This window comes from Penicillium canariense (assembly GCF_028826845.1).
Source record: "Penicillium canariense strain IBT 26290 chromosome Unknown utg000001l_segment0_segment0, whole genome shotgun sequence".
Lineage (NCBI taxonomy): Eukaryota > Fungi > Ascomycota > Eurotiomycetes > Eurotiales > Aspergillaceae > Penicillium > Penicillium canariense.
This window is the reverse complement of record NW_026622728.1, coordinates 3,996,974-4,021,107: the sequence shown is the minus strand read 5'-3', so window position 1 is coordinate 4,021,107 and position 24,134 is coordinate 3,996,974. Positions and strand designations below refer to the sequence as shown.

At 55.5% G+C, this 24,134-nt stretch overlaps 8 protein-coding genes across 8 annotated transcripts; 5 read left to right on the top strand and 3 right to left on the bottom strand.

The window, feature by feature from the left end:
* Positions 1 to 240: 240 nt before the first annotated feature.
* N7482_001388 (FAD-binding oxidoreductase) lies at positions 241 to 2,277 on the top strand (the record flags this gene model as incomplete). Its single annotated transcript, XM_056683513.1, has 4 exons — positions 241 to 493; positions 574 to 1,848; positions 1,931 to 2,106; positions 2,185 to 2,277. The coding sequence occupies 4 exons, from the start codon at positions 241 to 243 to the stop codon at positions 2,275 to 2,277; spliced, it is 1,797 nt and encodes a 598-aa protein (XP_056547119.1).
* A 76-nt stretch (positions 2,278 to 2,353) lies between these two features.
* Positions 2,354 to 5,403, bottom strand: N7482_001387 (Het-C domain-containing protein; the record flags this gene model as incomplete). The annotated part of the gene is made up of 4 exons (XM_056683512.1): positions 2,354 to 2,609; positions 2,711 to 4,772; positions 4,834 to 5,006; positions 5,072 to 5,403. 4 exons carry the CDS (start codon positions 5,401 to 5,403, stop codon positions 2,354 to 2,356), a joined length of 2,823 nt encoding a protein of 940 aa, XP_056547118.1.
* Positions 5,404 to 6,533: 1,130 nt separating this feature from the next.
* On the top strand, positions 6,534 to 7,907 carry N7482_001386 (uncharacterized protein; the record flags this gene model as incomplete). The annotated part of the gene is made up of 1 exon (XM_056683511.1): positions 6,534 to 7,907. One exon carries the CDS (start codon positions 6,534 to 6,536, stop codon positions 7,905 to 7,907), a length of 1,374 nt encoding a protein of 457 aa, XP_056547117.1.
* A 625-nt stretch (positions 7,908 to 8,532) lies between these two features.
* On the top strand, positions 8,533 to 10,420 carry N7482_001385 (Clr5 domain-containing protein; the record flags this gene model as incomplete). Its single annotated transcript, XM_056683510.1, has 2 exons — positions 8,533 to 8,648; positions 8,734 to 10,420. 2 exons carry the CDS (start codon positions 8,533 to 8,535, stop codon positions 10,418 to 10,420), a joined length of 1,803 nt encoding a protein of 600 aa, XP_056547116.1.
* Positions 10,421 to 11,169: 749 nt separating this feature from the next.
* N7482_001384 (WD repeat protein) lies at positions 11,170 to 14,009 on the bottom strand (the record flags this gene model as incomplete). Its single annotated transcript, XM_056683509.1, has 3 exons — positions 11,170 to 12,863; positions 12,924 to 13,654; positions 13,720 to 14,009. The coding sequence occupies 3 exons, from the start codon at positions 14,007 to 14,009 to the stop codon at positions 11,170 to 11,172; spliced, it is 2,715 nt and encodes a 904-aa protein (XP_056547115.1).
* Positions 14,010 to 14,323: 314 nt separating this feature from the next.
* N7482_001383 (DNA-directed RNA polymerase core subunit RPB10) lies at positions 14,324 to 14,725 on the top strand (the record flags this gene model as incomplete). The annotated part of the gene is made up of 4 exons (XM_056683508.1): positions 14,324 to 14,359; positions 14,418 to 14,476; positions 14,533 to 14,619; positions 14,683 to 14,725. 4 exons carry the CDS (start codon positions 14,324 to 14,326, stop codon positions 14,723 to 14,725), a joined length of 225 nt encoding a protein of 74 aa, XP_056547114.1.
* Positions 14,726 to 15,838: 1,113 nt separating this feature from the next.
* Positions 15,839 to 18,249, top strand: N7482_001382 (uncharacterized protein; the record flags this gene model as incomplete). Its single annotated transcript, XM_056683507.1, has 4 exons — positions 15,839 to 15,915; positions 15,979 to 16,207; positions 16,293 to 16,568; positions 16,639 to 18,249. 4 exons carry the CDS (start codon positions 15,839 to 15,841, stop codon positions 18,247 to 18,249), a joined length of 2,193 nt encoding a protein of 730 aa, XP_056547113.1.
* Positions 18,250 to 19,094: 845 nt separating this feature from the next.
* On the bottom strand, positions 19,095 to 20,837 carry N7482_001381 (uncharacterized protein; the record flags this gene model as incomplete). Its single annotated transcript, XM_056683506.1, has 5 exons — positions 19,095 to 19,600; positions 19,657 to 19,728; positions 19,839 to 20,288; positions 20,399 to 20,566; positions 20,636 to 20,837. 5 exons carry the CDS (start codon positions 20,835 to 20,837, stop codon positions 19,095 to 19,097), a joined length of 1,398 nt encoding a protein of 465 aa, XP_056547112.1.
* Between the last annotated feature and the right edge of the window lie 3,297 nt (positions 20,838 to 24,134).

Here is a 24,134-nt window from a genome sequence, read left to right as displayed (position 1 = left end):
ACTCCGCTGTCCTAGCCAACGTCTCAATGGGGCCGATAGGAGCAGAGGAAAGCTGCTTGTCCCTGGTCAGCCACCACTAGCATCCCTCCGAGCTACACGAAGCCTGCCGCGGCCTCGCAGCCCAGACGCACCCCGTCCGACCCGGCCGAGAGTTGGGGCCGTGCCACGCCAAGCCCGTGCCAGCTGCGAACTTGCTCTCCGTCCGCTCGAGCTGGAACTCTTCACCATCACCAGCCCGCCATGGTCCGCCCACACAGCACCGCCCTCCGCGGGGCACTACGCACCGTTCAGTCGCGCCCGTCACCAGGCCTCACACACCAGAGACTCTTCGCCGCCGCCGCCCGATGCCGCACCAACGACAAGCAGCAGTCGTTCAAGAGCCAGCTCTATGAGAGCACCCAGCAGCGGCTGAAGCGCGAGCGCGCCGAGCAGGAGCGCTTCGCCCAGTACCAGACTCAGTCCTCCGGCGGCCGTTATGCTGCAATGATGTTCGGTATGCTCGCAACCCTGGGACCCCGGTTGCGCTCATCGTCTGGCAAGGCGAACGTTGCTAACTTGCCTGTCGCTCCATAGCGCTGGTCTTTTTCTCGTCCGGCGCATACTACCTCGGATCCCTCAAGCCCGCCGCCCTTCCCACCTCATCCACCACCTCCCTCGCCGACCTCGAGCCCCCCAAGCACAATGTCTCCCAGTCCAACCTTCAGGCGGCCTGGTCCGACTTCGTCGACATCCTCGGCAAAGAGAATGTCTCGACGGCCCCCGAGGACCTCGACACCCATGCCGGCTCCGACTGGTCGTCCTACCCCCGCAAGGCGGACGAGACACCCTTCCTCATCCTCTACCCCGCCTCGACCGAGGAGGTCTCCCGCATCATGAAGATCTGCCACCAGCGCCTCATCCCCGTCACTCCGTACTCCGGCGGCACCAGCTTGGAGGGCCACTTCGCCTCCACGCGCGGCGGCGTATGCATCGATTTCCGCCGCATGAATCGCATCTTGGACCTCCACAAGCATGATTTAGATGTCGTGGTCCAGCCCGCCGTGGGCTGGGAGGACCTGAACGAGCAGCTGGCCCAGGACGGGCTGTTCTTCCCCCCGGACCCGGGGCCCGGGGCCATGATTGGCGGGATGGTGGGCACCGGGTGCTCGGGCACGAATGCCTACCGATACGGTACCATGCGCGAGTGGGTTCTCTCGCTAACGGTCGTCCTGGCGGATGGAACCGTCATCAAGACCCGCCAGCGACCGCGCAAATCCAGTGCCGGCTATGACCTGAACAAGCTCTTCATCGGCAGTGAGGGCACGCTTGGTCTGGTGACCGAGGCCACCCTCAAGCTGACCGTGAAGCCGGCGAGTCAGAACGTGGCTGTCGCGAGCTTCCCCAGCATTCAAGATGCCGCCGAGTGCGTCACCCATGTCGTGGCGGCTGGCATCCCCGTTGCCGGCGTCGAGATTCTCGACGACGTGCAAATGAAGTGCATCAATGCGAGCGGGTACACCAGCCGCGAGTGGAAGGAGTCCCCCACCATCTTCTTCCGCTTCACCGGTACCCCCGCCGCCGTCAAGGAGCAGATTGGTATGGTGCAGAAAATTGCCTCAAAAGCTGCTAGCAAGTCCTTTGAGTTTGCCCGCGGCGAGAAGGAGATGGATGAGCTGTGGAGCGCTCGAAAGACCGCCCTGTGGAGTGTCATGGCGATGCGCAACAACCCCGAGGACCATGTCTGGACCACCGATGTCGCGGTCCCCATGAGCAGACTGCCAGATATCATCGAGGCTACAAAGGCCGATATGACCAAGAGTGGCCTCTTGGCTGGTATCTGCGGCCATGTGGGTGATGGTAACTTCCATGGTAAGCTATATTCCACGCCCTTGAGAAGGGGGTAAACAAACTCGCTGCATCCTTGGCAACTATAATCTAACTCCCTTTCCAGCTATCATCCTGTTCAGCGACAAGGAGAAGAAGGTCGCCGAGGGCGTCGTCCACCGCATGGTCAAGCGTGCCGTCGAGATGGAAGGCACCGTGACGGGCGAACACGGCGTCGGCCTCGTCAAGCGCGATTATCTTGCCCACGAGCTGGGCGAGTCTACCGTGGATGCCATGCGCAGGGTAAGTCCAAAAACAGAAGATCCTGTATCCTCTACCTGCTACAGCAACAAAAATTAACATTCTGGTGGCGTACTCTAGCTAAAATTGGCCTTTGACCCTCTCTGCCTGCTCAACTGCGACAAGGTCGTTCGTATTGAGCAGCCCGCGCCGGGCGAGGTCAAGGAATGGTGAATCCGTCCTGGCCGTCTCCTTGCTCTTACGAGCCCGTAGGTGTCTAGACTACACCAGAAATGGACCCGGGGCCGTTCTAATCCGAACCTGAACCTGAGCGGCGCCGGTGGTGATGGTGTCGGCGGCGACGCCGCTCGTCATCGCTGCCACTGCCGGACCCAGACCCGCCGCTGGAGCGTCGCTCATGGTGAGGCCGGCGCTCGACGATGTCAACGCTGCCGCTGCCGCCGAAGCTCTGGCCACAGTTCTCCTCGCGCGGCTGATAGCTCGGTCGCTCATATCCCCCCTCGTATCCTCCGCGCGGCGGTGCTCCATAGCCGGACGAGTACTCTCTGTTATAGCAGTGTGATCAATACCATATACCGATGTACAAAGCAAGAACAAAAGGATCTCTAGATATCTGCATATCTGGATCTCTAGATTTGGAACTTACTGTTCAACTCTTCCGCCGCCGAAGCTGCTCTGCTGCACAGTCTCGTAGGTCGACTGGGGTGCTCCATAGTCGTAGCGCGTCTCGGTCCGCTGGTACTCGGTTCGGCCGGACTCATAGGTTTGCCGGCTCTCTTGCTGGTAGTAACCTCCATTGTCCTGCTGGGACTCCCGATACTCCTCGCGTCGGTAGCTCTGGACCGGAGGAGGGTTGGGAGGGTAGTCGTTGCGAGAGTAGTCGCTGCGATATTCCTCACGGGCATAGTCATCATTACGGAGGGCGGGCGGCTCGCTGTATGCGGTCGAGCTACTAGACTCCTGTTGGGGGTAGTCATTGCGGGAGTAGTCGCTGCGGTACTCATCGCGACCATAGTCATTGCGAAGCGCAGGGCGTTCGCTGTACGTAGACTCGCTCTGATGCTCGTATCCTGCCCGAGGGGGCGGCGGCGCATGGCCAGATGACGGGGTTTCGTACTCTTCGCGGCGCTCATGGGGCCGGTGACGATGCTCGTGCTCTTCATCGTCACGACAGTGGCTGCGTGGCTTAGGGCTCTTCTGCCGTTGGGGGCTTTCCCGGCGCTTCGGGCTCTTTTCTCTCTTGGGACTCTTCTGTCTCTTCGGGCCGCTGCGGCCGTCGGAGCCGCCATCCTCCAGGACCATCGAGCCCACGCTACTTACGAGGCCGCCGACGAGACCACCAAGGGCGCCTCCGCCCACGGCCTGAGAAGCAAGGTTTTCGAGTCCATTGCCGCTGGGCTGGTGGTAACCTCCACCGTCACCGCCACCGCCGCCACTCTTGCCGTGTTTCTTCGGCAGAGCGAGAGGCTTACCGCATCCATGGCCGCAGTCCTGAACGCCCTCCTTGTGGTTTCGGCCCTCACGAACACCATTGCGGCTCAACTGGTCGCGAAGACCCTCACGCTCTCCTTCGCTCTTTGCACCCCACCAATGCTCCACGGTGGAGAACATGATTCCACGCATGTCAGCCGCGCCATCGTCGCCATATCTGTGCAGCGCAGGGTGATGGAACACTCCAGAGATGATTCTGTTCAGGGTACGGTCGATGTCGATGTTCTCGTCGTCCCAGCACTGCATCAGCTGCGGGACCGTCCACTTGACCACCTGCGACGCAATCTGCCCCGCTGGCTCGTTGAGAATGTTCGAGAAGTGGTCCTTGGACAGCATCGAGTGTGTGGGGTTCGATGCGTTGTCGTCGTTGAATACAATGTGCTGCTGTTGCCGGCTGGACTGGATCACTTCCGAAGAGCCCGTCTCAAGCTCCGACTTGGCCTGCTGGATGATGGGCAGGATGTATGGAGCGAGCACTGAGAACACAAAGACAGTGATCTCGTCCTGAACCTGCTCGATCAGGTCGGGGAGCACGGGGATCGTCTCAATGGCCTCGTTGATGCTCTTCAGCAGCTCGTCGTGCCACTCGAGGACGGGGTAGATCTGCTTCTGGACATTTTCCAGGTAGCGGGTCCACTCCTCCGGCTGGCGGGGGCTAATGTTCTGGCCGTTCTGGCGAGCATCGTCCGCCTTGGCCTTGAAGTCGTCCATCTTGCCCGCCTGGTCACTGCTGCTGCCAATTAGTCCACTGGGGATTTTGCTCAGCAAATCCTGCAGCATGCTATTTGAGGGCCCATCGTTCTCGGACTCCGAGATGACACCCTCCAAGGATTGGAGCTCCGACTGCTTGGTCTTGTCGGAGAACTCTCCCAGCACCGAGTGGAAGAAGTCGACGCCACCAAAAGTGCCCGTCACAATGGGATAGACCTCCTCGCGAGCTCCACGGATCTGGACCTTGGTATTGCGGCCTACGTGGGGGAAGACATCCCTCTCGCCGAGCTCGATCAGACTCAGCTCCGTGTAGTTCGAGTGAGCAGCGTAGTCCTCTAGACAATGCAGGCCAGTGCCCAGAAGTCGCAGGGCCTCGTGCAGGTCATCGTCGTTGCGAGATCGGCCGTAGCGACGGCCCAGTTCGATGGAGCGGCCCAGAACACGGCGGATGAGAGCCGCCGAGGTGTCAATGCCGACGTCTTCCGAGGCGATGTAGTTTTTCAGGCCTGGAGAAGAGTTGAGGCCTCCGGTTAGCGTCACGCTTTTAAAATACATGGAATCACCTACCAGTCCGCGTGTCAATGGACAGCTCACGCTGCTCGTCGACCGGTCCACGGAGACGGCGGTCGTAGCGGCGTGCATCATCACCCTCTGCATAGCCCAGCGGGTTGTCGATATGCTCGGTGGGCTGATAGCACCCCAGGCGCTCGGCGGTGACCTCGAATTCGCGAGTGCCATAGCTAGCAGGGGGGAACCTTTTCTTAGTCCCAACCTTTTTCTATCCTGAGGTCGGCGATAAACTTACCCAAAGCTCATGAAGCCCAGGACCCAGATGAGAATACGAATTGCCTCGGCACTGACGTGCTTGACGGTGCCGACATCAACCGCCTGACTGTAGTCACGTAGCCAGTTGCCAAAGTATACGCGCTTGACATCGAGCTTGCTGAACTTGCGTCCGCCAGCGACGCGGGCCAGGAAGAGGGTCAACAGGGTATCTTCGATATCGCCGTGGCGCCAGTTCTGCCCCTCAATTTTGGAGAGGGTGGCAATGTTGCCCGCACCGAAGCCATAGGCCTGGCCAGATATGGCAAGGATAATCAAGAGAGAGAGACATAGGCTCTGCAGCGACAGGCCCATGGTGGAAGAGGTGGAAGGAAGACGATGTAAGGCTGAAAAGATAATCAAGCTCTCAGGAGACACAAGGAGGATAAACAAAGTTCAAGTTCCGATTTCATATTATTTCAGGCCCGCCCAACCGCTTGTTGTGCCCGTCCCTCCGGTGGTGGGGGTGGGTGGCTCTGATGTGCTTTCTTGGCTCTTGGCTGCAACCCGCGTCGCCAATGGGCCGCTTGCCTCGATCGGCAGGCTTGGCGCGCCGGTCTGCCCGACGAGCAGATTCCTTGGGGTTGACATGACTGACTTTGATCTGCTGGGTTGGAAACTGGCCAGCCCTCGGACAGATCTGGCCGAAGATCAGCAAGGGCAGAGGGGAATATATACAGAGATTGGGGGGGGGGGAAGCTGCCATGGACGACACTGCGATAGGCTAGACTAGATGGAAAGAGAGGAAGAAGGGGAATCTGAATAAAATGTTGTATTGTTGTATGTTGATGTGTTGCCCACGCGCGGCAGTGAATACTCCGTACCGAGGCGGGTGTTGCCTCCGTCCGGAGGATTCAGAATGTTCCTGTCGCGCCGAGCCGTCCGCATGCGTCCCGACAGCCTCGCCCTCACCGCTCCCCGTTGCGTGGAACTCTCGCGTTTTCTGGATTTTCTGGATCTTCTCGATCTTATTGATCTTCTCGAACTCTCCTCCTGCTCAATCTTCTGGACCCCCGTCCCTCTCCGCTGCCTGGACCCTTGTCTGGGAAATCAAACCCCCCTACTCCTGCAAGGCAGACAGACTTCCACGTGAACCGGGGAAACTAGACCTGCTTATCGGATTATGCGCCCACGCAACCCACGGTCCTCAGCTTTGTGATCGTTTCCAAACCCCCCCCCTTCTCCGCGCTTACGCTTTCCTCCTCTTCCCCGCTTCATTGCCCCATGGTCTCGCCCTTTCGGCAGACTTGTGCATCCTCTTAACCCTCCTCCCCCCCCCCCGGCGCGACTCGCCGAGCTGGGCCTTCTGCGCTGATCCCCAGCTCACTCCACGTTCCTCACATCCCCCCGTACCCTACGGTCCTGGCGCCCGCGGCCACCATGCGCAGTGCGACTCGTTGCTAAGCGTCCCCATTCACAAGAGTTTGGAGGTCGTGGTATCCCCCATGGCACGCTCTGACAGTCAATACGGGCGGGAGCCGGCCTTCGCGGCCTCAAAGAATCGCCGGTCCACCGATTCTGCGTCACTCTCGCGCTCCAAGAGAAATATCCGGACTGGCTCGAGACCCTCGGTTATGGAGGTTCGGGGGACTCCCCATGACGGCGGGCTGGCCCCGTCACAGCTCGATTCAGATACTACTCGAGAACCCTCTCCCTTTCCGGAATACTCGGACCAATCTCTTTCCTCAGAGTCCAAGGGACGTGGCCCGATGCGATCGGCCAACATCATCCCAGGAATTTCTCCGGGCGAACGCCCATGGAACCTTGACCCAACCCACTCAATGTCGAGCATGGGTCTAACCGACTCCTCGGAGGGCCTCGACTCTCGCCCTCACAAGAGCAAGCCCATGAAACCAAAAGTACATATTAAGCCCATGCTTCGAAAGATGTCGCGCGACGATGCGGTGTCCCCGTCCATTGACCTCTCCCGCTCTTCAACCGAGCAGGAGGGCTTGGGGATTTACTTAAATCTTGAACAGGACCGGCGCCGAAGTGAATCGCTGACGGGCGTGACGTATCGTCGAACGACGTCTGGCATGCACCACCGATCCACCAGTGGGACTTCGCAGCTCTCGACCACGACTGGGTCGAGTGCGGGCAAGCAGGGCTCGCAGTATGTCTATCCCATGCGCCCGACTCCCAGAGCATACACCCCCCCGTTGAGTCAGTCGCATCAGACCTCGGGCAATGACAGCGATGAGCTGGACGATGGCAGCCCAGAAACCCAGACGAAGATGCTGCCGGATGCAGAGACTCACCGGACGGTTCGTGCTTCCTCAGGACCGGTTCCACGGCTGTCATTACAGATCGAGGACGACTCCTTCACTCGCCTCCCGGGAATCTCACAGACGAATGTCTCGGGCCGGCCGTCGTTTGGGTACTCGCGGGACAATGGAAGCATGGTGGACACTGCATCGCCCGTCTCGCGTCCCTCTCTCGACTTTGTCTTCCGAACTCGAACCAGGACCAGTACGGATCCGGTCTCGCGAGCGGCGACCATTCAGGCCGCACGGCAGGCATTCGAGGAGAAAGAAGCCGCCAAGGCTCGTCGGCTCGAGAAGCAACAGATTAAAGCCGAAGAGAGGCAGACGCGGCGCCGAGGAAAGCATAACATGTCCGGTGGCCAGGAGTCTCCCATCGGTCACTCCAGTGAAGAACTGTCTGAGAAACCGGGGGATCCCACGGTTCCCAAGCGGGCGGATACCAAACCAGTCGGCCAGCAATGGAAATCCCAATCAAAGAGCACCTGGGTGCTCTTCATGACATGGCTCCGGACTCGAGTGTTTAAATTCCGCCGACGAATGCGGAAGATGAGTTGATCCTGATTCTTTTCCATTTCTTTTCTATCTGGCCACCGGCCATCCGTGTTTATAGGCCAATCATCTAGCGATCTTGTTTCTGCGCTTTGGGCAGCCGTGCAGCTTCCAGGAGTTTCTGGACCACACAGTTTGGATTGTGGCCATGGCGTCTGGGGATTTATGAGCGATACATCTTCTTCCGAGAGTGATGTGCTTGAATTGATAGCAAATGTGTCCATTCTTCGTACTTTTCTTTTGCCAAGTGGTTCATCTGGTGGGAAACGTAGACGCGATCATGATCCCTGAACATTCGGTGGTCTCAGCTACTTTGAACTTAGGGACTAATTGGAAACAGCATTCCTGCTTGACCCAACCATACGCTCTCAACGAAAAAAATACCCGATCGATAGTCGGCTGATCGAAAGCCGATGAGCCGATCCACGCCCGAACACCGTAACTTTCCCCCAGGGAAGCGGGTCCCACGTGACCAAAGTGCGCAAGTGTTGCCTCTGCGCTGCCATCTTTCCTCACAGCTTCGCTACGGCGCACAGCAGCGACAACAAACGTCCGATAAGAGCTCCCTGCTTCTCGGGTTTCTTCTCCCCCGCCAGACGCACCTCCACCAGGGGGGAGCGTCTCTCCCGTCATGGTTTACGACTGGGCTGGGAAGCGGGACATCTGCTTCCAGATGTACATCCAGGAAAAGAAGGCCCTGGAGGAGATCATGGAATACATGAGGACTGCTTATCAATTTGCGCCGAGGTAAGCTTCCAAGCCGTTTCGATTTCTTGCCTGAGCTGCGAATTACCCATCTGATCCCCTGAGGCTAATCTTGGCCGGTTGGTAGTAAGCGTGCCTTCCAGACACAGTTCAAGCGATGGGGGTTTCCCTCGAAACAGAACCCTGCACACAAGAATGTCGAGCTCGTCGCCCGGGTCAAGGAGCTTTGGGAGCATAACACCAACCAGCGTGATATGCTCCGCATTTTGAATGATGAAGGTTTCGCGATCAAGGAGAGGGAGCTGATGCGCGTTCGCGCCAAGAACCGCTGGCTACTTCGCGTCCCCAATGGCATGAAGTCACAAATGAATGCCGACGCACGAAATACACAACCAGAGGACGAAGGACTCCTCGCGCTCCAGCAGGAAGTTTACAAGCAAGACGAGTCCTTTGACGGTGCCGACTCCATTCCTCCCGAATCCGGTGCACCCACCGCAGCGCGTTCCTCGTCGCCTGGTCTGGCGCCTGAAGTTGTAGCGAAACGCAAAGAGCGCCTGGACCGCCTGAAATCAGAGAGTGCAGAGCGATGGGCGTCCAGAAAGCGACGGCGCCGTACTCGTGGGTGGGCTGGGTTACCTGCTGACCCTCCAGGGCCCCCTCGCTTTCCCTCGGAAACCACAATCGATGAGAGCAAACAGTATCTCAGTCTGGACAATACAATGTATCGCCAGCTGAGAGAACACTTCCAGCGGATTTGTGAGGAGGCAGGTTTCATTAAAAAGACAATTGCTGGTCCGGAGCGATGGCAGGCAGCGAAGGACAAATTGATTCAGGAATCTCCCCATTTACAGCACGTGTTTAACACAGAGCCCACCCAGCGCGATGCGAAAGCCCTGGCTCTTGATGTTGTCTGTACAGACGTGACAAAACGAATGAGAACTCTGGAGAGACGTATAACCATCGCCGAGGCTAAGAACGCCTTGGGGGTCAACCCGGAGGAAAGTCGGCAGATCCGTAACGCCTTCTATGATACCCTCAAGGCAGATCATTTCACCAGCAAGCTAGAAACAGGCGATGAACATTGGGGGGAGCTGAAGGCGCAATGGATCCATAATTCGCCACTGCTTCAGCGGATCCTTGAACCCGGACCGGCCGACCCAGAACACGCAACCAAGTTGAAAGCCTTGGAAGTGCTATGCCGGGACGTCATGAAACGGCTTCGAGACGACCAGACTAAGCGAGACCCAGCTCGCAAGAGATCTGCACCACGTGCCAGCGCGCAAAGCACTGCACCATCCAGCAGTACTCCCATGAATAACATGCTCGAGAACGGTATCAGTAATGGGATCAGCACTCTTGCATCTCAAGCGCTCGCCAGTGCCCCAATTTCCGCCAGTGAACTTGGTGATATGCAAATCGATCCTTCGCTGCTGCAGGCAGCTAACGACCCATCTTCGTTCTCGGCAAATACACAGCACGAGGCGGGCAGTGCTTTTGAGTATATGGACCCCATGCTTCATTCGTCATTACTTAACACCACTGTCTGGTTTCAGAGTAGCCCCCAGAGTCAGCTCCAGGGGGCACCAGCCAAACCCTGGATAGATAAGCTGGCAACCCGATCCGTGGAAGAAGTACGCCAGATAATCACTGGCCGTTATCCTTACTCCATCCTTAGCAAGATCGAGGGCATGGATAAGGATGAACATGAGAATGAGACATTTTTCCCTATTGACGAAGATCACGAACTGGATGCCTACTTGACGCACGTTCACGGGAGAAAGGCATTACTTGTCTTCACTATTGGCCAAATTTAATATCAAACCGCTGAGGTTTTTCTGTATCACTGAATCACTTGGTGCGGGAGAATAGGGCCCTTTTTGAGATGTCATTTACGAACTAGATAGGAAAGGGGCTCGGGGAGCATTCCTGGCGTTTTACATGGTCTTCTGTATCTTGAGGGAGAACTCTTCCACATCCTGCAAAATTGCAAAAGGCGCTATTGAATTCTGAGCATGCAATACCTCGTTAACCTTCGCGTAAGCCTTCAGGTCCCATCCATTGATCTCATCACCGAGGGGGGAAAGAGGGAGGGGATTTTGAGCTGAGCCCTAGCCACTCTGCCCGACCGAATTCTTTACCGAAACAAACTATACAGCTAGTGTAAATTTTGACTATCATGTACCCGGCTCACATACTCCTCATACCTCATTGGTCAGTTTGATTTTGAACTGGCAGACCGTGTGTCTTTGAAATCTGGGATGGGATCCGGGGTCTGGAATGTCTTCCTCTTCCTCCTAGAATATCCTCTAGTCCGGCTGTATGGTGGTCCTACCCTTCTGATAACTATGAGGTGGGAACGTCTTTATCTAAGCAAGTTACTCGATTAACGTTCGCAATAAACTTGGATAATAGACTGGCCGTAATGTCTTCTTCGAAATATATGACGAATCGCAAAAAGTTGCCAAATTCATGTATAGAATACACTTGTCCCAATGACCGCTTTAATTCACAAGTATATCACATTGGCATCCACCGTGAACTCCCCGTGGTACAAAAATCTAGCCTAGCTAGAGCCCAGTGTCTGGACCACCTTTCTGAAGAGAACTCCAATGGAAGGCAGCGCGAAGGATGGCGTGTCCCCAAACACGCTAGCCAGCGCCTTATTCTGAGATGCAGAGGTATCCTCATCGGCGGGTTGTGTGGCAACTCGCTCATGGCCCCGGCTAAAGATGCTCGCAAGTCCTGAATTCAGTTGGCTGGTCACCTCCTGGGGCTGCAGGCTCTTTTGCGATGCCTTGTCCAAGCAGCCAAGTCGCTGCACACTGGCTGTGGAGTCAACAACAATGTAGTCGCCAGAATATGCGTCCGAAAGAAGAGCCAGCGGGTTGCTTCCCAGGGTTTCCTGGAAGACCAGGTCGAAGGACGGGACGTCGTAGATTCGGATATGGTAACGAGCCTTGCGTCGTTTCTTACTGGGGTCGGTGGTGGAACTGCCACCGCTGCGGAGAGCGATGGCAAAAGTCTGAGTTCGAGTGTTCACTGTAACCAGCGGTTGGTGGGCTGGATCAACAGAACCAGTGTATTCGGTGAGTTGGATGGGCTTGACGACATCGTCAACAGTGTCCCAACCAGCCACAGAGCCGGAAGAAGCGACAATAAGATATTTTCCCAGGAACTTCGCGGAGTAGGGCTTGCCAAAGAAAACGCCGGTCCGGCGGTAGTGCACAGTGCCATTTCGTGCGTCAATCAAAAGAACGAGTCCCTCATCCGCCCCAGAACGGGAGGGCAAGCAAACGGCAAGGACGGAGCCATCTTCGGAGAAGCCCATACAGGCTGTCTCCAGTGCTGGGCTTGCATTGTCCAGCGATGCACTCATGTCAACTATGCTCCGGCACTTCCATGTATCGAGGTTTTGTTTGGATGCGTCGGTCTTGAGACCACTTCGGTGTCGGGCGGTCGGACACCAGAAGCGGAGGAATGCATCGGCGCCAAGAGTCACAAACTCATGGGAGCATGGGCGAGCTGCTAGCCCCAGGACCGTTGAATGACGGGAGTCACTGAAGTGGGGTCCGTCAATACGCGTCACCAATTCCCAATTGTCGGCGGATGCGTTCCACTTCCAGAACTTGAGGAACACCTCCGGACGCGATGAATCCGGGTTGTCCTTTGAAATATTGGTGGTAACAGCCTCCACGTCCTGAAGATTCGGCGTCCACGAGTCAACAGTAGCCAACCATTTCCCGTCCTCCACAATATCCATCTGGCGAACATCGGGAGCAACAATCGGAGTGCCCTCCGGGCCGATGTCCAACGTTGTTGCGTTGGTCCGTGCCAGGGCCTGGCGAGAGATATGAGAGTTGGAGCGAATATCAAATGTCTGCAGAACGGCCGAGCTTGGGCGTTGATGCCCTTGTTGACTGATATGATAAGAAGCGGGAACGGTAACCAGCAGTCGTTCGGGGTGTTGCGGGTGTAAGGTAGCAACGGCACCAAACGGTCTTCTTGAGGAAGAGTCCTTGTAGCTTGAGATCTCAGTGCTCAGTTGCAGTCCAGTCACGTTGGCAGATGGCTGCAACTCTCTCGCAGACAAGACCATGACCGAATTGTCGGCCAGTTTGACCACATAAGAGTTGCCATTCGGCGAGACGACAATATTACAAATTGGGGAGGAAAGATGAGGGAGGAACTGCTTTCGCCCAGTATCCAGCTGCCACAGCACCAGAACCGACTCCTGGCCGCCCGAAATAAGGTAGTTGCCTAGTGAAGGACGGTTAGATAAACCGAGACATCAATGCACTGAATGAGATCAAAACTTACCGTCTCTGGACCATCGCACAGAGCTAACAGCACCTCGGTGCCAGTGCAACTTCCGGGGGGATGATTTCTTCTCCGCGTTGCGACAGAACAGGGTATTCAAAATGTCCTGGTAGATCAGGATATATCCGCCAGTCTCGCCCACCACCAGATCAACTGCGGTGTCCGAGGGTTCCGAATTTTCATTGGAACTCTCTCGCAGGTGGAAGCAGGTGGCAGGAGCTGGAAGAGTAGTCGCCCTCCATGTGTACCGGGTAGACTCAGGAAGCTCATGGTCAACACCATGAGTAGTTCCCAGGAAAAGATGGCTTCCATCACAAGCGACAATGACTCGCCCTTCGCAGGCAACCCTGATAGTATTGATGGGTTCGGCGGTCTCCAGAGCAACGACACCGGCGAGCGTTTTGTCGCCCAGTGTATTAACCAAGATCTGTCTCTTTCCGTCCTTTCGAGATACGATAGAGTATGATGCAAGTCGATCCTTCTTCTCGACTGCTGGCAAATCAACCGCGACAGTTGGGGCATCGGCACCCCAGCGTGCGAGCCGCTTTCCTGAATCCCAATCCCACTTGGTCACGAAGCCAGAGGTGAAAATGTAGAGAATACCGGGTTCGATGGGGCACAGTTGGTACCCAATGACCTTTTGTCCGGCTTCCATCTGCAACGTACGTAGGAGGCGAGAGGTGGAAGTCGCGAAGACCTGCACCGAAGTGTCAAGTCCCAGGAAGAGATATCTGGAAGTAAGGTGATGTTAGGAGCGAGTCCCACTGTGGGACCAGGGGGGGAGATCTCTACTTACGCCTCATCTACAGTCATGACAGGATCCAGATTGCTGTAGCGACCACCCACGGGACGTGAGAAGGACCATGGCGCGGAATTCTTTCGCTTTCTCACTTCTTGCGACGGAATATCGTCATTGGATACGTCCTGGGCAGTGCTCGCAGGCTTCGCTTCTTTCGGACTCTGGACATCGATGACATCGGAGGTTCGGCGTCGTTTGGTTCGCTCCTCGCCTGGCCGCGATACCTTCTCAGCGGCATCGCTGGCCCGAGAGCGTTTTTGGTGTCGTGCCGACTGGTTAGGAGCCATTGCGCAGGTTCCTTCAGATCGACGAATACGCCGACGGGTTGTTTGGTGAAGATGGCAGAGCTTGTGGAATTAATCTGTCATGCCCGAGAGTTTCGTGCAGACAATCAAACCAAGCCAGACGAAGCTCGAGAGGCATGTCGCATCTTTTTTTTTCTCTCGCAAATACAGGGCGGTGTGAATAGGCAGAAATCAGGTCCCGCGCTGACCGCCGTCGCGGGAAAAGTTTCATCGCTCCTCACGGTGAACCAATTGATCCGCGTTTCCTCGCCTGATCACTTCTTCTCACTCCATCGCACATCCTTAGCAAACACACCATGATCATCCCTGTGCGCTGCTTCTCCTGTGGCAAGGTATGTGGCTATCTCCTCTGGAGCTGGATCTATAACTCTCTTGCTGAAAGCCGTTTAGGTCGTCGGTGACCTCTGGGAGCGGTATCTCGAGCTTCTCGATCAGGGTGTTCCTGACGGGTAGGTGATCCTCATTGGTGGAATGTGCGCTTCTTCTTTGCTCACGATCTCTTCAGTGATGCCATGGACCAGCTGGGCTGCCGGCGCTATTGCTGCCGAAGAATGATCATGACCCACGTGGATCTCATTGAGAAGCTCCTTCGGTATGTATCGAGCCTTTCAAGACCCCCGGGGGTGCGGTTGGTTTAACTGACTGGTTCCTATAGGTACAACTCGGCGGAGAAGGATCGTTCCAAGGCTCAGGTTTAATTGCTATTCGTTCTCTCCTTCGACGATGTTCTTCTGCGATCTACTTGGGATTCCACGTCCAGACCCCTCTTCCACATGTGCGCATGCCATACACTAGCCGCGCCGGCAAACCCCCGGCTGAATCACCGCGGTCCCCATCATACAGTCAACGTATCAGCTCAGGAGGCGAGGTTAAACCGAGTCATTCGCCGTCTCCCGGTCCCTAGCGGATGTTTCGACGAGATTGCGATTGGGATGCCGGACTTTGCTGGTTGCATCTTTTCTTTGGACCCCACTTGGGCTGGACTGGACTTGTCCGAGATTTCTCGAGACGGGATGCGTTTTCATGCTCGTCCACTTGCATTTGGGAAGGCGTTACACATCACACTGGATTTCGGCGTCTATGGAGGCCCCTGTACTTGGTGGACAATTGTCTGTAACTTGGATTGCAGCCGCCATACCACGGTAGATTATGACAATTTCAGCTTTCTCCCGTTTCCAATGTTTATAGTGTGGGGAGAAGTAGTTCATAACTCCTTGAGACCGCAGTGGAGCCATAGCTTATCGTGCACCAACCTCCGGCGACTGTCCTCGACAGAACAGCCGGAAGAGCCTCCGCTCCGGTGGTGCTGCCGTCGCTCACACAATTGGCCCCAATCTGTTTTCCTGTTGGGCTTTTCCGGTGGAATCAGAGGGTTCAATGTCATTCGTGGGTTCGAACTGTGCAAGCGCCCTGCATCCCCATGTGGCCTAGCCGGGGCCCGCTCCACGGCGTCTGAGTGGGTACGAAGAACCGGGATGCATGCTCATCACGCCCCAGGCGCCTAGCCCCCCCCCGAACACTTGGGATGGCACTGCTAGAGAGGGGGTCCAGCTTGTCCAGCTGGGTCTCGTTCGCATTCCTCGCGATCCTTGGGCCGTATCAGAGACTGCGATTCGAACCAACAGCGACTGCAGTGGTATGGGAATACCCAGGATCAAGAGGCTAATACCGATGGGTGTCTAGTCTGACGGTGACCTAAGCTCGTCCAGAATCACTTGCGCGGGGATCGCACTCCATCTTCTCCTGGACTTCCTGGACTTCCTGGACTTCTTCACACCTTCCACTGCGATCCTCTGCCTACAATTTCGGCCATGATGGCCGTCAGGTCGCCGCTGTCCGTCTTGCCGTATTGCGATACCTCCAGTCCCTTTGTGCGGCCTGAGTCTATGTAAGCCACGATTCGGAATTGCGCAAGCGATCACTGTCGTTTCGGTCACTGATCTGCGTGTAGGTCCCTAGAGGGTCCTTCCATCTCGGGGGATGCGAGGAATTCGACCTACTCGGCCCCCAACCCAGCTTCGACGAGCACGACGGACACTGCATTGGTAACCTCCAATTACCCTCAATCGGCAGGGACGGAGGAGGCCGAGGGCGATAAGAGAGATGAGGCGGAGGGAGTTGGGCCAGCGACGCTGGTGCAAGGACCAGGAACGGGGATGTCAACTCCGCTAGGACTGACCGTATGTATCGGTTCCAGAGTAACGACTCTTCTGACGGCGTCGAGCTCAGATCCTAGAAACTCGAACCTCGTGCTGACCAAGGCAGATCCAAACCTCGCAGATGCATCACAATGGCTCCGTCGCAAAGTCTGATGAGGATGAACCGCCTCAGTCGGTGATCCATGCCCCGCCAGGGTTTGGCGAGTTTGTCAGGCTTCCTCCCTTAGAGCATTGCCTCCGACCAAGAGCACGGCTGATGATCCTCCAGGTCAGAATGCAGCCGACATCTGAGGAGCCATGTGAAGATGAGGAGTCATCAACCTCGGCTGGATCAGAGCATATCCAGTCGATAGAGATGGAAATCTCGGAGACATCAAAGAAGGTGCTCAAGCCCTCATGCTAACGCACGACTACTTACGCTGGATCTCGCTGACCATTGGACGCTGGGAAAGATCGGCGCTAGTCCTATATCGCCGCCTCCCTTGACTACGAGTGTTTCGCCAGCGAAAGATTGGTCGGATCGAGCAACTCCTCGGGCACAAACACGACAAGAGTTTGAGGAATCCGAACGACGCACGCGTTCGAGCAGTTTAGAAGGTACTCGCGAAATCGGAGCTCTGTTCATCATTCTCCATCCCTCCCACCCCGGCCCTCTTCCCGGGTCCACCGTCGCTAATCGCTGTACCTTTTTTCCAGATATACCTGAAGGTAGTGAATTTAAAACATACATGGAGATGTTTCCGGGCATGGGAACTAACTTCCCGCCAGGTTATTTCGGCAGTAAAGAAGCAGAGCTCAAAGCTCTCCGAGCAGCGCTCACCGAATGCTGGACCCTATGCAATACATTGGCTAGTCTAAGCTATATTAATCGTGAACGGCTGCTGCGGTCCCACGACGACGGCATGCAGGAGGATGCCTGGCGATCCTGCTGGCGACTATGCCAAAAGTTATACGACACTCGTGATGACGACTATGCATCGCAAGTCCACCCCACTCTCGACTTGTGCCGGGACTTCTGCCAGGCATTGTTCGAGGTCCGCGTTTGTGACAGCGACCTGACCGACTCAGTGTTGCGAGTGAGTTTTGAACTAAATAATCATCTTTATAACACGCACGACCGCAACCTCCCCGACGCGTTCCGCGAGCGGACCTTGGATTTCTACATCACACTCTGTCACCGGCTCATGAAACAGCGCACCCGTCTGACGGAAACGGACTCTCTCCTCAGTGCCTGCTGGGCGCTGGTGGAGATGCTCTTTAGTATTCGCCAGAGTAAAAGAGAAGGGAAGGAGTTAGACGAGGAGCTGCTGGGTTCGGCGGTGCAGGCCTGTTGGGAACTCTGCGATATCTTCCGTGAGGGCTGGACTCTGAACAGCATGCGCACTTCGGATCGAGGAACCCCCCGACCCAGCCAGGCCACCTTTGCCCCGGGATTTCAGCAAGCTTCGCTGCAGTCGGAGCTGGAATTCGTTGATGATTCGTTGAGTCAAGCCCCAAATCCGGAGACGCCCACCACCATCTTCGAGGACACCGCCACCGCCTCACCAGATGAAGCCCCGGTCCCCAACATCCTCGTCCTAGGTCACAGCACTGGCCATGCAACTCCCCATTCCAAATGGCCTTCCAATGCATCGGGCATCTCCGAGAAGTCTCGGTCGTCGGGACAGACCGCATCCTCCGCCAACACCGTCACCACGACCTCGGAGGATCCCAATTTCACCCGGCTGAAGGTCCTCATCACCAAGGCCGCCATCAACAGTGGCTATCAACGAGGCGGCACGCAAAACCTGGCTGCATTCGTGAAATCACTCCCTTCGGATGCCTTTGGCTCGGCACCATGGCAGTCATCCCTGCTGAAGAACTATCGAAAGCTGGTCACGTTTGATCCTGTCTTCCGCAATGTTGGGCCCCAGGCCCGCGTCGGCGCCATCGAGGTGGCACGCGCATGCCAGGCAATGGTTCAAAATGGCCAGTACGCCTGGCTGCGTGACCTGTATCGTCTTGTCTTTGGATTCCACCTGGAGGAAGCGATGGGCCGGAAAGGCGTGACTATCCAAACATAGTCCCGAGGAATGTTCCCGCTCGGCCCCCACATAATGGCGTTCCGAGCCGGCTTTGGCTGGACTAGCCGCGCTCCTGATCTGTCGACGAACGGGCAGAGTTGAGGACGGCTACGGCGCGGCTCCGTTGGGAATGGGAATGGGAGTGGAAGTGGAAGTGGAAGTAAAAGTGGAAGTGGGGATGAGGTCGCGGCCTTGTGAGGATTCACCTGCAGGTGTGGATTTCTTTTATTTCTGTTCGACTTTGATATGTACCGCTTCTTGGATGGAGATGGTTTCCTTGTTTTCTACTGGCGTAGCATTATTCCCCCTTTCGCCGCGATAATTTGGGAGGTTGGATAGGACTCTCGTTACGACCTGGCAATAGCCGACGATCCTTGTGAAATTCAGATATAAGGCTTCTTTGGATTGATTGCGGGTTCCTGATCTTATGTATACAGTCACTTGTGGTCTGCCATAGTTCATATGTGTTTGGCAATCTCTGCGGGGGTTTTCTATCTACAGTACTGCTCCTCCTGACTCCGTTCGCCCATGGTGGGGTTCGGGCCAAAACAGAGCAGCTTGTGCTCGGAGACACTCCAACTCCAGCGTGGACGTTGGCTCAGTGGGCTTTCCACCCACCCCCAGCGCAGCGCCACCAATTTTGAAATGAAAAATAAGAGCCCAATCACTTGAAGTCAATTAGTACGGCACTGCAGAGCGGCCCGCATAGCTCCACGGATACTATTGGTATGTGCTGGGCTTCGTGGATATCGAACTATACTGCCCTAATCTCCGCGAGTTGCCTCTATTCTCGTAACAGGCCCATACCTCGTTCATGGACAACGATAGACGACACCGGGATTGCGTTACGATGCCGCGGCCGCCCCGGTTGCGCCTACATTATCGACACGCTCGTCCTCGGCTCCCACCTTCTCCGTGTCATCGATGTGGGCTAGGATTTCCGTCTGGAAGGGCATCTCCCGTGCCACGCGGACAGTATCGAAAACCGAGTCCGACAAGACAAAGATCTCATCAATTTCCTCCAAAGTGCGACCCTTCGTCTCCGGGCAGAAAAAGTAAAAGTTGACGCAGGCAAAGGCGCTAATACACGCGTAGACAATATAGTACCGCCACTGAATGCGGGCAAATCCCACCGGGGTCACTTCGGCCAAGAGGAAGTTAAACAACCAATTTGCCGCTGCCGACATGGCCGTCACCTTCGCACGGGTGCGGAGGGGCGCAATCTCCGCGGCATGAAGGGCACCAAGAATAACCCAATGGGGAAGCAGAACAGTGCCATGAAATAGAAGAGAAGTGATGCCCCGGCGACGGACGTATTGTGGATGTCGGATGAGAGGCCTACCAGGCAGGCCTGCGCAATGGTCATACCAGCCGCCACGGTTATGAGCAGTGGGCGACGCCCGACACGATCAATCAGCAACACCGCCAGACCAGCGGCCACAAATTGCCAGATCTGCAGGCACCCGGTAATAATGCGGGCTATGGTACCGGAGAAGTTCAGGTCAGACTGGAAAATGGTGTCGGAATAGAATGTAATGATGTTGACCCCCGTCATCTGGGCGAGGATGTTGACGCCGACGGGCGATCACCGTTCGGTGTTAAATGACGATTCTTGGTCAAGGCGAAGGGAGACCCGGACCCGGACGACTCGTCCCGCTCGCCGCTCTGAAGGGAGTGTCGAATAATTTCAAGCTCCTGTGCGACGTGCTCGGACTCGACAGGCACATCTTCCAGCCGGGCCAGTACCTGGGCGGCCTCTTCGAACCGGCCCGACCGGGCTAACCAGCGAGGGGACTCGGGCAGGAACATGATACATAGCACCACCACCATGGCAAAGACTCCTTGAAAGGCAATCGGAAAGCGCCAGCTCACGGAATTATCGCTCACATAGTACAGACCGAACTCGAGCCAGGTCACATGGACAATGCAACCGATAGCAAACCATCCCTCCAGAAGAACCATCCGCCCACGCGCTTCGGGCCCCGATGACTCCGAGACAAAGATGGGGATCGTCGCCGTGAATCCACCGACTCCCAATCCTGGAGGAAGAAGAAAGGGAATCCATTAGCATGGTGAATCCTTCCGCCGTGAGAGGGATATTGGGATGGGAAGGAGGGGGTAGGGGCTGTATATACCGGTGATCACTCGCCCTGCGATGAGCTGACCCAATGCACATGGGTTGCTTGAATGGCAATCCCAACGAGCGCAACACAGCCTGCGAGGAAGATGGTTTTGCGTCGACCCAGCAGATCTCCCAGGAAGACGCACCCCAAGGCACCGAGGGCGCAGCCCACTTCATAGATGGCAACCGTCGTACCTGCACGAGGTTTGAGCACCATTCGCATCCTCTATGAACCGTTGATGGAGGATCGGCGGTGAGACATACCTTGAATGGTAGAATTATGAGACTTCTGGCTCCCGGTGGTATTTACCGTGTCGACTTGGGGGCAGACGGTGATGAATGAGCCCAGGGTCAGTAACCCATTCGCAACCGCCTGATCATAGCCTTGCAGCACGAAACCGAATGCACCGACTAGGCCGATGGCGCGGCTCAGAGATTTGCCTCGGGGTTGCGTCCATCCCACCATGATGAAGGGGTGGATTTGTTTTTGCAAGAAGAGAAGGTAGAAGAGAAGGTGGCAGTAGTGCGACCGCCAGAAAATGCCAGCGACGGGCAGGAAAGACTGGAGTATTCCTAAAGGGACAGGATTCAGGCCGAGCCGGGAACGAGACTCAGAAACAGAAGAGGACAAAGGAGGAGGGGGAAAAAGAGGAAAACGGGGGCTGACTGAGTGCGAGACCGCAGGTTGTCCTCCTCCCACTCCTCCTTCCTCTGGTGGTGGTGCTTCTCCTATCCACTTTTTCCCGCGCTCGGCCCAGTGTGTATATCTCGGTATCCCCGAACCGGGCAGTCGGTGCTGTGGGGGCCCCGGACCGGGGAATTCAGGGCCGCGGCCACGGAAGTTGACCGAGTTGACCGTGACCGAAAGAACAAGCCTTGCCCAGACGCAACGAAGCATTGGCGCACGGACCCGGTACCGGCGGGATGGCCAGTCGAGGGCGTGGGGCGTGGGGAGTGGGGCGTGGCGCGTGGCGCGTGGCGCGTGGCGCGTGGCGCGTGGGGACCCCAGTCTGCTAATCCGCTAATCCGCTAATCTGCTAATCAACTAATCAACGCAGTCGCCCCCGCGCGTAACCGTAACCGACACAGTTCCGAGTTGCGACTTTCCCCGGCCATCCTCTGGTGTTGCATCATGTGCCCACGCCGGCTAATCCCTCTGTGCCAGCCATGTCACGTGGGCATGCCGAAAACCCCTGCAGAAAATTTGCTTACGATGCCCGGCGGTGGTGGGTAAGTTTGGTATGGTCTCTTGTCTCTGTTATGTCCGGCTTCAGCCGGATGAATGACGAGCCAGGGGCATCGAGGCGGACAGATCAGAGCCGATCGATGCGCCAAGGCCCTCGTCAACTCTCTTGCCCGGGCATGCTAGTTTCTGCGCCCTCGGGTCTGAGTCATTAGTATCCTGTAGGCACTCCGGAGGACGACTGACCAAAAGGTGGACGCAACACCGTGCTTCGCTGCGGAGGCTGACGTACGCTGGGACATCGAATGCCTAGGTTATGTTTTCCCGCTGATGGAAGATGGTATATACCCGCTCATAGAGTACGCCAAAAACCGTAAGTCGCAAAACCAAACTAAACCAAACTATAATTAGGGTTGTTTTTAGGATTAGCTTCGGAAACTATCCAAACCGATTTTCGTGTATAACTCTACGGTCTGGTCCCTTGCGGTCCTTGCCAAGTTCCAATCGTGACTGGCTCAAGCTTCCAGAACGTTACACCGGCTGGCAGAAAACAAAGCTACATAGATTTAATATCTACCACTGTGAAACGTACATATAAGTTTCAACTTGATCTTCTTTGTGTCTAATGATATAATCTTGTTAGTAAAGGTAGTTTAAAAGTGATTTAGCCTATATTTAGTAAAGTCGTGGAGTATTATCTTTAGTATTATTATCTGTATCCCTAAGGGGTGAAGTCCTGATCCTAAAGTGAAGCCGGGCCTAAGCCGCCCGTTTCCATGGATGCTTCCCCTCCCCCTTTATAGTATATGTAAGGAAGCTTTCTAAGGTTAAATTTCCAAACGGGTACAGTAGGTAAGTAGCTCTGTTATTGAATAGTTTATACTCCAACATACTTACAAGCAAGATACTTAGCGCGTTAGTATTTCTAAGCCCTCGACTCGCTAACCCCCGTGGACTTAACCTCAGGCGTTGTACACGTAGGATTCAAAGGCGGTCTACCTGGCGGTCATTTGATGCCAGTGGAGGTCACACCAGCCTAGCGAAATTCTGGAAAGATTTGATTTCATTCAATTTTGACAGTACTTGCTTGATTGGTTTGTGCTGTTTGCACGAGGACACATCATGTGCATTCGAAAATTTCATTTTCTTCTCTCTTATCTTTACCACAGACATTGACAGAATGGAACCATCCACAAAATCCTCCAAATGGCCTCCAGTGGGGCTCCCCCAGAGATCTGGCATCAAATTCTGAGTATAGTATGTCTCCCAGATGAAGATACACCTACCCAGAAGCATTGACTCACAATTCAACTTGGCTGGATTGGGTCGATCGTCCCTCTCTCAAAAATGTTGCGACGAGCAGCCAAGAAATGTACAAAATGGCAACCCCAATCCTCTTCAGGACTCTCAAACTAGACTTCGGATTGCCCCCACGGCGTGCGTAGCCTGTGAAAAATAGACCCCGTCCTACTCGGTTCTGTAGATACGTAAGATCCATTATCGTCATGGGTCCTGGTTGGCAGAAATATGGTTCGGGTGATCCCTTTTGTGGTAAACTTTCCGAATGGGAGGTCGGATTGGTCTCTAATCTATTTGATTTAACCGAAAGACTTAGGGATTTCTAGTATGTGACCACCTCTAACATTTTCCAAGGTTGGCTTGCGGAAGCTAACACTAGTGCCTGCTGGTGGCATGAGAAATATATACCTGGGGTAATACGATATCGGCTTTGTAAACACCGCCCCGGAGCAAATGTTCATATTGCTAGCTCCAAAATCACGCCATGTCAAAAGATCCACCGAAAGCGCACATCAGCCCGCCAACTCTCTCTTGTTCGCTCCATTTCCACCCAGTGGTACCTAGGGAAATACGACAGCCCAATTAGGCCATACTCAGCTGCGGACTACCCAACCCACTTGAAAGATATCATCTGCCGGAGTCCAAATCTCGAAACCTTAAGATTGATCCAGGAAGGAGAGTGGCGACGAAACCCCGGGATCACCCCTTGTCTGGAGAAGAAGAGGATGAAGGGCAAAAGACTGACAGGGGGCTGATAACTCTCAAGGAAGGAGATGTTCTGCCTCGAATCAAAAGCCTCCACTTTCGACAAATGAGATTTGGACCAACGCAAAGCGTGCTATAGGCCACGCAGCTGCAGTGGCAGAGTCTCAGGTTCCTATCTTTAATAAATATAGATTGGACTCACCTACTGCCTAAGATCACTGGCCGCTTCCGCGATTTAAAATCTTTGGAGATTAGCATACCTAATCCATATGCGCGATACACAACAGATCATCATCCCCCTGCATATTTCGAGCAGATGGATCAGCTTCGCACCTTCCTAAGAGCGCACCCACCTTTAACAACGTTCATAAGCTACGGTCTTCCGCAAGCATTCTTAGAAGTGTTAGCAAGTCATCACGCCAGATCCTTGCAACACCTCCGTTTCAGAGGACCATTGAGAGAAACTTCCACCATTTATAGAACGGCAATACGGACCTCAGGGCCTACACTCTGCGCCAGTATCGAGGATCTTGTTAATTTAACCCATCAATTTCCAAACTTACAACCCCTTAGTCT